Raw genomic sequence first — 12,463 nt, 5'->3', positions numbered from 1 at the left:
TTCCTCCCTCCCTCCATCCTTCCTCCCCCCTTCCTTCTTTCCTTCCCTCTTTCCTTCCTTCCTTCCTTCCTCCCTCCATCCCTACTTCTCTCTATCTTTCCTCCCTCCCTCTTTCCTTGTTCCTTCCTCTGCTCCTTCCTTCCTTCCCTCCTCCCTCCTTCTTTCCTTTCCTCCCTTTCTTCCTCCCTCCCACATTCTTTCCTTCCCTCCTTCCTTCCTTCTTTCCTCCCTCCCTCCTTCCTTCTTTCCTTCCTTCCTTTCCTTCCTCCTTCCTTCCCTCCTCCTCTCTATCTTTCCTCCCTCTCCCCTTCCTTCTTTCCTTCCCTCTTTCCTTCCTTCCTTCCTTCCTCCTTCCATCCCTACTTCTCTCTATCTTTCCTCCCTCCCTCTTTCCTTCTTCCTTCCTCCGCTCCTTCCTTCCTTCCCTCCTCCCTCCTTCTTTCCTTTCCTCCCTTCCTCCCTTTCTTCCTCCCTCCCACATTCTTTCCTTCCCTCTTTCCTTCCTTCCTTCCTTTCCTCCATTCCTCCACATATTGCACATTCCGGCTACAGAGCGTGAAACACAATGAAGTGCATAGTAAAAGATCACGTAAAGTCTATTCTCAGTGTGTGTGTGTGTGTGTGTGTGTGTGTGTGTGTGTGTGTGTGTGTGTGTGTGTGTGTGTGTAGTGTGTGTAGTGTGTGTGTGTGTGTGTGTGTGTGTGTGTGTGTGTGTGTGTGAGGTTCACATTCTATCCTTCCTTCCTCTCTCCCCCCTTTCCTTCCCTCCTTCCTTCCTTCTTTCCTCCCTCCCTTCTTCCTTCTTTCTTTCCTTCCTTTCCTTCCTCCTTCCCTCCTTCTCTCTATCTTTCCTCCCTCCCCCCTTCCTTCTTTCCTTCCCTCTTTCCTTCCCTCTTTCCTTCCTTCCTTCCTTCCTCCCTCCATCCCTACTTCTCTCTATCTTTCCTCCCTCCCTCTTTCCTTCTTCCTTCCTCCGCTCCTTCCTTCCTTCCCTCCTCCCTCCTTCTTTCCTTTCCTCCCTTCCTCCCTTTCTTCCTCCCTCCCACATTCTTTCCTTCCCTCTTTCCTTCCTTCCTTCCTTCCTTCCTTTCCTCCATTCCTCCACATATTGCACATTCCGGCTACAGAGCGTGAAACACAATGAAGTGCATAGTAAAAGATCACGTAAAGTCTATTCTCAGTGTGTGTGTGTGTAGTGTGTGTAGTGTGTGTGTGTGTGTGTGTGTGTGTGTGTGTGTGCGTGTGCGTGCGTGTGTGTGTGTGTGTGTGTGTGTGTGTGTTGTGTGTGTGTGTGTAGTAGTGGAGGCTTCACATTTCTATATCACACCTATGCAAGCTGCATCCTGGACCACACAAAGTAAAAAGAGTGAAGCTCAAAGTTCACACTGAGGTCTGAGTGCTGTAACCAAGGCGACTAAACATGACATGTCTGTTACCAACAAAAACCAAAACTGCAAAAATACACATTTATTTTAATGCCGCACAAAAAGCAGATCTCGCACTCGTTGGGTTGTGTGAGAACATGAATATCGGTAAACCTTTATTTTCTGTTCAGGGCCAAATTAACCCTTTTTCTACATTTGAAAGCTGTAAAAACGTGATTACAGGGGCAGATACCGATATTAAGGAAATCCAATATCGATATATAGGTCAATAATCTAATATATATAGAGAACTTATAGATAAACACACTTTTTTTTACAAATGTGGTTACCAAACACTTGTGACAAAGATATGTAATGGAGGCTGTGATAGTTTACAGTTGAAGAATAAACTTATTTTTTTATGAAAATGACAACCAGTGGGAGTTTATAATGCAAATATTAAACTTGAATTAGGTAAAAGGATTAAATATACATAAAATACTGCCTATATATCTTTTAGAAAGAATATTGGCACATATTAGATGGTATAAACATAGATACCGATATTTCTTTGATAGGCCAATATCTCGCTCTTAATAAAATGCAGCTGAAACTCATTTTTATATATGTAAATGTCCAAATTTGGCTTGTGTTTGTTTAAAAAAAATCAAAAATCAACATTCAAACATGTTTTATTCTTCATATTCTATAAAATGTATAAATAAAATAGAGATTGTGAATGTCTTTTCTTCCATAAATGAATAGAATACACTCTCTGACAGCTTCATTAATGATAAATCAAACATGTATTAATGACTGATGGTGAATTTATGAATGTGAAATTGGTGTAGAGCAGAGGTGTCAAACTCATTTTCATTCAAGGGCCACATACAGATTAATTTGATCTGATGTGGGCCGGATCATTAAAAAGATGGAAGGAAAGAAGGGAGGAAGGAAGGAAATAAGAAGGGAAGGAAGGAAAGACAGGCAAAAGGAAGGAGGAAGAAAGGTAGGAAGGACAGACAGAAGGAAGAAAGGGAGGAAGGACAGATGTAAGGAAGGACAGAAGGAAGGAAGGAACGAAGAAAGGAAAAAAGGAAGGTAGGGAGGAAGGACAGATGGAAGGAAGGACAGACAGAAGGAAGAAAGGGAGGAAGGACAGACGTAAGGAAGGACAGATGGGAGGAAGGAACGAAGAAAGGAAAAAAGGAAGGTAGGAAGGAAGGACAGAAGGAAGAAAGGAGGAAGGACAGATAGAAGGAAGGAAAAGAACACAGGATGGCAAGTGGGCCGGATTGCACCCCTCGGCGGGCCATATCTGGCCCACGGGCCGCATGTTTGACACCCCTGGTGTAGAGCCTGATTGTTAGACTATGAACAGTATGTAAAGGTTTAAAATGTGTCCTCAGGTTTCCGAGAGTCTGGTGGTGAACCACGGTGACTTCCTCATCAGAGACTCTCAGTCCAGTCAGGGCGACTTTGTCCTCACCAGCCACTGGGAACAGAAAACCCTCCACTTCCTCGTCAAGAAGACGGTGCTGCAGTCCAGCGAGACCTACACCCGGGTCCAGTACAGCCTGGACGAGGACGCCTTCGACACCTTACCGGCCCTCGTTCACTTCTACGCCGGCAGCAAAGCGGCTCTGACCCGGTGGAGCGGGGCGCAGATTCACCGGCCGGTCAACAGGACGTTACCGCTGAGCTACCTGGAGACGGCGTTCTACACCGCCGTCAGCCCGCCGCCCGGCCACGGAGGGCCGACGGGCGGAGAGCAGAGGGTTTGTCCCAGAAGGTGAGGCTTCATTAAGGCCCATTTATGCTCAACGTATGTACGAAAATGTATGCGTCCTTTTCAAACGATGTTACCGTCACTTCTCACATACTTCCATGCGTCCTTTACGTTGGCATGGATGTTAACCAATACATCCACCAGGGGGCAGCACCGAGTCAATACATCCACCAGGGGGCAGCACCGAGTCAACTCAAAAACAAACATGGCGGCTGTGGAGGAGATATTGATAATGTTCCTCTTGCATAAAAGACAAAAACCATATGTTTAAAGTTTCTAACCAACTCACAAAACCTTTCCTCAAAAAGTTCCTCCATTGTTATTTCTTCTTCGTGTCTCACTAGAGCTACGTATCGAGTAGTGACAGCAACACTGCCCCCCCCCCATGGTTTCCGGTGGTACTGCTCCGTTTGGGCTGTATCCGTAAGCCTTATGTAAACGTGTAGAAATATGGACGAAATGAACGCGGAGCACGGACTATTGTTGGAGAATACGCCGACAATATATACATCAAAACGTGCGGCCCGATTGGGAAAGAGGTGCTATGACTTTTGGTGTTGAAATTCCAATTTTCCCCAAAGTTATTCCCAAAGAAAAATCGGGATTAATTCTCTATTGGAAATGAATGGGAATTTTTTTTAACCCACAAAATTTCACCTTTTTCCGGAGTCACCTAGCTCTCTCATACCTGCATGTAGAAATGTGATTCAAACTTTAAAATGGAGGAAAACGTGTGCTCTCTCCAAAACACTGAACAGTTTTTACATAACATGTAAACTTTTCAAACTATGAGCAGTCAAACGAGGAGTGGAAATCACTTTTTCTTCAAAGTTAGAGTGGAAGCGGCAGTTAGCTAGAGTGCGAGAAGCAGTAAAAAGTAACCTTAATTTTTATTTTTAACTCGAGCTCACAGCCAAACCGTGAAAAGGAGACAAATAATCTTTTGTCAAAATGTAGACATAGGTGTTGGGATTCATAAAATGTGACGTTGACAGGCGGGGTCTGCACAAAATTTAAACGGGGGGGGGCCGAGACTGGCAGCAATATCTGTTTCGCTCCCCATTCACCTTAATGTAATCGTCTCTGTTTTTCCAAAAGAATCTCACTCTGTGTTCACACTGAGCTTACTCGCTCATTTTAAGGAATATGTGAATAAAATAAACACTGTCAGAATCTGCCGGCTTCTGTGTCTCTCACGGTGTTCTCGGTTTTTGGACAGGAGTTACAGTTTTCTCACAGTTTGCAATTGTTCGGGACCTTGTCAGAAGCCAAATTCAGCACTTTGAGAATTTTTTCCAAGCAGATTCTCACACATCGCCGTAGCAACCATAGGGCCTTAGCTGCCCTTAGCAACCTTACGGCCTTAGCTGACCTTAGCAACCTGTCGCTGGGCAGAAACTGAGCTACTTTTTTGTGATTGGCTAATTCCTGTCTGTCTGTTTTGCCAGTTAACCGAGCTAGTGGCCGAGCTAGTATTGATACTCTCTCTATATATATATGAATTACATTGATACTCTCTCTATAGACATATATATGAATTATATTGACACTCTTACCACTCAAATGCAGGTAGGCATGGTGTGTTTGTGTGTGTATGTGTATCTTTGTCTGTGTGTGTGTGCATTTTGTACACACTATGTTGTGTGCTAACAGGGTATGTGTGAAGCGTGAAGTGCTGTAGTGTAGTGCTTAGAGTTAGTGCATGTTGCTACTGCCTTGTGCTCTGTGTGCTACTCTCTGCTTACATCTACTATTACACTTGATACTGACCAGTAAGAGGTACTTAATACTGTGATAGAAAAAGATACTTAGTTAGTGTTAGTGCAATTCTCGAAACCAGAATATGATCAGGGTGACTTTTGAACACTGGAAATAAATTGTGGACTTGTCCCGGCAGCAGCCCCGTGGCATTCAAAGTTTCCCTGGAATTTTCTAATTGTATTGTATTATTTTATATTGTAATTGTATGATGTGTAGTGTATAAAAAGATTCAACATTTATCAATAGAAGATGAACAAAATGTATAGTTTTGATAATCAAATCTCCCAGACCATGTTTTTAATGGGAAAAAAAAAAAAAATTTCTACAGCAACTCATTCTTATTTACATTATTGATTAAATTGTTAGATTTTCTTTAATGAATTATTGAACTGTTAAGTCTATAAAATATCAGAAAATATTAAAATATGTAATTTCTGCTTTTAATTCTTTTTTTTTAGAGAGAATATATTAGAGGATTATGGTAAAAATGTCTAAGTGGTGTAACCATAAACACTTTGTACCAAATAATTCAACTTGCTTAAAAACTGTAAATAGTCAATAAAACACCTTCCTTCCTTCCTTCCTTCCTAACACCATATCAACTAGTTTGGCATGATCTTACATCCTTCCTTCCTTCCTTCCTTCCTTCCTTCCTTCCTTCCTTCCTTCCTACCTAACACCATATCAACTAGTTTGGCATGATCTTACATTATAACTTTTATATTAAATAAAGCTAATGGAATACTATTGTTCTAAATATTACATTTCATCTGGAGAATCATGGAGATCAGGACACATTTATATTTTAAATGAAGTCATTATTAGTATTAGTCCACTTAAATACACCGTAGGTGGATAAAATATTTAATTATTATTCTTTTGTGGTTACACCATTTGATATTTTCAGGAGCATTCAGTCTTACTTTTGGTAAAAAATGGTGCAAATATCATTTCAAATGACATAAAACCAACAAAAATACAAAAACATAAATTTTAACAAACCTGATGCTGCTTTTAAAACTATTTTCTAAGATATTGAAGATTTGAATTGCTCATCTTGCCAACCCTTATTTATCACTGACCCTTGTGCATTTGTACACAGTAAAAGAGGATAGAGAACAGAAATGCACAATAAAAACATACTAACTGTATTTTCCTTCATGTGAACACTCTCCCCAACTTAATTCAGTTATGTAAATTCGTCAGTTTGTTTTCCCATGATGCTTCTCTCTCTCTCTGTCTCTCTGCCGATGTCCTGTTTTGTCAGTTAGGTCAATGAATTGTATTTACAGTATCATACACAGGCTTAACTTCCTCTTTATATCATTTTTATCAGTCTGAAAAAGTAAACATCAGATACAAACTTAAAAATGAGGAACCGTTTCCTGTAGTCTGGCAAACATCTGACTTCTCTCCCACAAACTGGAGTTAACTTTACTGGCATGAATGTTAAACCTACTGTATGTAATAATCGCCAAAGTTAATTACATGTTATGGAATAATTTCATTTCACGCTACGAAACATGATGATAACAAGATAACGAATAAGCTAGAGCTGAGTGCACTCTGGAGGTCTCAGTGAAAACAGCCTGTCTCCTGTTCGTATTAGTGTTTGTCTGCATCGACTTGTTTTTGGGTCAGTGAAAATAAGGTTTGACAAGGTGAGCAATTCAAAAACATCTTAAAAAAAAGCCTTAAAGCAGCATAAGGTCTTTTAAAAGGTACATTTTGTATTTTTGTTGGTTTCAAGCCGTTTGAAAAGACATTTGGGTTATATCACAGTCTCTGCAGTAGTCCATTGGATGTGGCAATCTCCATTCAAGCAGGTCAGGTCTCCGTGAGATGATGTACTTAACCCATTTTTAGATCATCATTGTGTCATTTTTTGTCAAATCTTCATCTGAAAAGTAACTAAAGCTGTTAAAATAATGTAGTGGAGTAGAAAGTACAATATTTCCCTCTGAGATGTAGACAGTAGCAGCACATGGAAATACCACAGTAAAGTAGAAGTACTGAAAAATTGTACTTAAGTATAATTCTCAAGTAAATCTCCATATATATTATGGCTGAGCGATATGGACAAACTCAAATATCACCATATTTTAGACCGAATACCTCAATATCGATATTGCAACAATATTGTAGGGATGACTGTCAATGCTTTAACAAAATATTTACACTATGAAACTTTGACAAAGTGGGTAAAAGGTGAATAATAGAACAGCTAGAACAGTCTGGTAAGCTCAGAAAATTATATATTTTACTGTAATGCAGCTTTAAAACCAGGAGAAGACAACTCTGATGACATATCGCAATATTACGATATCCAAAATCTAAGACGATATCTAATCTCATATCACGATATCGATATGATAAATATATTGCCCAGCCCTAACATGTATTTATATTTAACTCCTGGTACATATAGATACCTGCCCTCTCTATTTAGGTGTCTTTCTAGCTATAAAGCTATAGGTGGTGTAGCATCGTTGCTAACCCGCAGTGTGTGGTGTGAATAACAAACCTCAGCACATGACATAAACAGTTTGACTTGAATGAATGTGTAATCTCCTTTTTAAAGTGAGTTTAGCAGCCACGAGTCATTAATATCAGTGCTAGCTTGTTGCCGTTTGCCATTATTAGTAAGCTAGCTAAGTTGGTATAATTTTTGTCCTTTTACAGCACTGAAATACATCCTTACAAAACAGGAAGTGGACATGGTGTGATTTTTTTTAAGAAGCGCCAAGAGCTAAATAGCATCAGTAAAAACAGTAGCTACGTGTTGAGATTGTGAGCTTTCCTTACTTAACCCTTGTGTCGTCCTCCCGGGTCAAATTGACCCTTCCTTCTTCCTTCTTTCCTCCCTCCCCTCCTTCCTTCCTCCCTCTTTTCCTTCCTTCCCTCCTTTCCTTCCTCCCTTCCTTCTTTCCTCCCTCCCTCCTTCTCTCTTTCTTTCCTCTGTCCTTCTTTCCTACCTTTCTTCTTTCCTTTCCTCCCTTCTTCCTTCCCTCCTTCCTTCCTCCCTTCTTTCCTTCCTTCTTCCTTTCCTCCCTCAATCCCTCCTTCCTTCCTTCCTTCCTCCCTCCTTTCCTTCCTTCTTCCTTTCTCCCTCCCTTCCTTCCTTCCTTCCTTCTTTCATTTCCTTTCCTCCCTTCCTCCCTCCTTTCCTTCCTTCTTCCTTCCTTCCTCCCTTCCTTCCTTCCTTCCTTGACTCGAGGACAACAGGAGGGTTAACGTTAAATAATTAGCAGTGCTGCTAGCTTAGATAACATTTCCTTGTTTCATATTGCTTCTACATCCAATATTAGACAAGTGGTAATAATTTGAGTGTCATTTAGTTGTAGATAATTACTGATAGGGGGCAGTTTGATGGTGAAAAGCCGACAAATTAGATGATTTACAGGCAACAACTTGATTTGGCATGAACGTTAAGATAATAAAACTGTGCTCCCTCCAAAAAAAATGTCCCTGTTTTGGGTTTCAGATGTCTAAGAGACCTTTATTTCCACTCTAAACTTCTCACATGGTTCCATTTAAATATCAATTTGAGTCCCAAAGAGATAAGAGTTAAAATAGATTTGACTGAAAATCAAAAATTAGAGGAAAGTCATAAAATGAGTCATCCTTCCTTTTCCTCAGATTTATTTTTTGACCCCAATAAAGAAGTTCAAACTAGCTCCACCTCAAGCAGCAACAACAATAATGTTCCTTATACATTGTTCAGGATTAATAATGTACTTTATTGTATTGTATTTAACACATTGGCCACTGAGGATTTTACTGCAGAGTACTTTAAGTGAATTTAGCTGATAATAATTTTACTTGAGCAGGATTTTTAATGCAATACTTGTAATTGAGTAAAGGATCTGTCTTCCTCTCTGTTTCTCCATGCAGTCCTTCCTCTCTCCGCCACAAGGAGGCAGATGTTAACAGAGAAAAGGACGACCAGCCTGTGTTCACAGCCGGAGAATCATCTCTCTCCACTCCGTACAACAACAGTGAGTTTGATACCAAACTAAACTCTTTCTACTCTTTGCACTGAGCCTCTGTTTTATCTGTGAGTCGGTACAGAAGTTAAATATTCACAGAAGTACCTGACATTATAAATATTGGGTAATCAGGCTGAGGTCAATGACTTTTTTTTGTGTCTATGTGCTTTTGGTAAAAAATGGTACAAATGTCATTTTAGTTGACATAAGACCAACAAAAATACTAAATGTACATTTTAACAAACCTAATGCTGCTTTTAAAACTATTTTGAATGCCAACCCTTATTTGTCATAGACCCAAATTCACTCAAGTTCAAATACAAATCTAACCCTCTTTCTCATTGAGTTCATCTATGTTGGAGGTAATTTGATTTCATGTTTCTAAGTATATAATTAATGTGTGACTATTGATTAACACAATTCATCCGTCAACTAATAAACTCAGCAGTTTTTTGGAGCCTCCATTTCTATCAATTGGTAAACTTGAGCCACAAAATATTTTCAGATGTAACCAGTTAACTTATATCATGTCACATAAAAAACACATTTCAAATCAAAGCAGGTTAACAAACAATCTTGTCAGTAGTCCAGTAATGCACAATTAACAGTAAGGAGGGCCCACATATAGCAGATTGAAGCACCCTCTGTCTTCACACTTTGTCTGTCATCTGTGAGCCAAGACATTTGTTTTCTTTCTCAAGTTCAGTTTCAGAGACCTTTTCGTGTGTTCTTTTTGGACCTACATCTATTTCTATTGTTATTTCTCTGTGTACCTCGGTCAAGCTGTGTTTTCTGGCCTCTTCTTCTGGGCTTTTCTTTTGAGAACAATTCAACAATTGTGTATGCAAAAACTGAACTGAAAAAAGTCTGCCCATATGAATATAAATAATATAAAACAGCCTGCTGTTATATGAAATGTAAGGGAGTGCGAGAAGTGAAAAGAAACACAAAGGCACTATCTTAAAAGGCTCTATGAACACAATAACCCAAACTCATGCTGATTCAAGTATAAAAGCACTGTAAGAAGAAACTAATAAGCTGCTGTTCTTTTGTATTTCTTCTCAAGGACACCACCTGTTTCAAGGAACAAAACAGTAATTTAATATGTCCCCATGTATTTAATGTATCCCTTATTAAATAGAGATACTACCCATTATTTGAACAAAATGTTCCTTATAATGTGGCTTAGTGTTCACCTGTGTGGTTGAATGTTATTTTCTCAAGATGAAATAACATGAACACAATATTAGAGGCAAGACTGAACAAGTTTGACAATGAACGTAACTGAACAAAGCATTTTTAATGTTTAATTATCCTCTCAAATATAAGAAAAATGCAGAAAAAGAATTATAAACTTAAAAGCTCTCAGACAGTGCATACCTTCATCGTATTTGCAGTCAATTTGTCAAAATTGTGATAATAGAAAATGTTTAAAACTACATTTGTATTCTCATCTGCATCAACAAAATGCAGCAATTTACAGGCCTGGGCGGTATATTGATGATATCAGTAGGGATGTAATGATTGCTCTAAAAAAAGTGATACTTTCTATAAAATGTATTTTGTTTCATTTCATTTAATTCAAGTAAATTCGATCGTTTATGAATAAAAGAAAAAACCCTTTGAGAAGTTGTCTCCTTGATACGAACGATTCCATTGCAAGAAATTAGCTTTCAGTAAAAAAGGGAGAGTATCACAACTATGTTGCCGCACATTCATCATTCCTTTTTGACTTTGCTTCTAGAAAACACCCTTCGCCACAAAAACTTGACTGTTACAATGAAAACGGTCACAACTAGCAGAATAGCTGCCAATAGAAATGCCACCACATCAATTGAGTGGTACTGGATCTTGGACATCTTGTAAGACTCTGTCCTTAGATGTGGAGCTCCTTTGTGTCTCATGACAAACTCAATCCAGAACACGGCACGATCCATGGGTTTCATGGGCTGATCTCTTTGAAGGTTTGAAAGCGCCTTCATTTTCTCCCTGTAGGACGGCTCATAGAGCACCTCCTTCAGTGCCTGCAGGAAATTGTCTTTGTTCAGAGTTGAAATGTCCACCACTTTGGCCACACCTCTTGCTTTCATCCTGAAGAAGTTGTCATGCTGGTCAAAGATGAGGGGCAGACCGACCAGGGGAACACCGTGGTAAACGGCCTCCTGAACACCATTGGTGCCTCCATGGGCGACAAACACTCTGGTCTTAGGATGACCCAGCAGGTCATTTTGAGGCAGCCAGTCCAAAATCAAGGTGTTGTTGCCAAGGGATGATGGTCTTTTGCCTTTATGCTTCCAGATAACCTTCTGAGGGAGTTGGGCAAAGGCAGCAGCAATGTCCTCAGTCACGTCTTCAGGAAGTTTTGCCACCATGGTGCCTAATGTCATAACAATGATACCATGTTCACCAGAGCTCTGGACAAAATCCTCTAGTTCTTTAGGGAGGGGCTTGGAGGGTTTGCAGTGAAATCCTGACAGGTAAACAACATTTGGCATTGTGGGGCGTGGGAACTCAAAAGTAAAATCATTCTTCATCAACCAGATGTCTGCTGCTTGGAACAGCTCCATGTAGTGAACATCGGGGCCAAAGTAACGTTCGACAAATGGTTGATAGATCGGGTCTATGATATACTTAACAAGAATACATGTGAAGAAATAATGAAGGAAGTTCTTGACCCGCTGGGAAAACGTCATCTTGTCTGTCAGCTCTGTTCCTGGGATTGGGACATAAGACAATGGGGAAGGAGCAATTGCAAGATGTGCTTCACCTTGAACAGTCCACCTCACATTAAAGACAAGTGGAAGACCCAAACGGTGAGCCAGAAGCACCCCTCCACCTATTGCAGGGTCCGTCAGAACCAAATCATATTTGGCGTCATTGAGGCTCTGCATCAATTTCTTGTTCTCAAACACTTCAGCAATCGTCTCCACCGCATGCTTATGCATCTCATAGAACTGTGTCACCATTTCATACTCCAGAGACATACGAGTCCAAATTGAGGCACCTTCCAGCCGATTCTTCACCATTCTGGTTATAAATGAGCCAAAACTTTCAGGATCAAAGCCACTTGGAGAATTTATAGTGATGGACTTGTAGTGATTTGACTCTGCCTTGATGTACCAGCTGTTCGATGGACGCATCACTGTGACTTCATGGCCTCTGGAGTGAAGCTCCTCAGAGAGGATTTTCATGTTGACCCAGTGGCTTCCATCTAAAGGGAACACCAATACTTTCCCTCCATTTGCCAAAAGTGAACAGCAGAGCAGCACGGCCAGCGCCAGCAGGGTTGGTCGGTACATCTCTGAAAGAGATTCTGACAAGAGATGTATGGATTTTAGATCTCTAATTCTTAACAAGGCTTTACAGTTATTGAGTTATAGAGAACAGGTCAATTTACTTTTCAAACATGTAAACATAAAGACACAGAAAACAGATACGTTATAATTAAAAAAACTGTACTGACTCTGAGCAGTTATCTTTGAATTTGATATTTATTAATTTATTTTGAACATGAAAATAAAAACAGATGAATAAAGTGAATAGAGAAAACAAGAATAACT

At 40.0% G+C, this 12,463-nt stretch overlaps 1 protein-coding gene across 1 annotated transcript; it reads right to left on the bottom strand.

Moving 5' to 3' along the window:
* Positions 1-9,207: 9,207 nt before the first annotated feature.
* On the bottom strand, positions 9,208-12,338 carry LOC128365434 (UDP-glucuronosyltransferase 2A1-like). Its single transcript, XM_053326178.1, has one exon. It carries the CDS (start codon positions 12,200-12,202, stop codon positions 10,622-10,624), a length of 1,581 nt encoding a protein of 526 aa, XP_053182153.1. The 5' UTR covers positions 12,203-12,338; the 3' UTR covers positions 9,208-10,621.
* Between the last annotated feature and the right edge of the window lie 125 nt (positions 12,339-12,463).

The sequence above is a fragment of the Scomber japonicus genome, chromosome 9, assembly GCF_027409825.1.
Source record: "Scomber japonicus isolate fScoJap1 chromosome 9, fScoJap1.pri, whole genome shotgun sequence".
NCBI classification, from domain to species: domain Eukaryota; kingdom Metazoa; phylum Chordata; class Actinopteri; order Scombriformes; family Scombridae; genus Scomber; species Scomber japonicus.
Note: the sequence above shows the minus strand (reverse complement) of the source record. Positions and strands in the feature narration are given on the sequence as shown.

What these genes read in the sequence shown, in the direction of transcription:
- LOC128365434 (XM_053326178.1), bottom strand. Translation starts at nt 12,202, where the DNA reads ATGTACCGACCAACCCTGCTGGCGCTGGCCGTGCTGCTCTGCTGTTCA.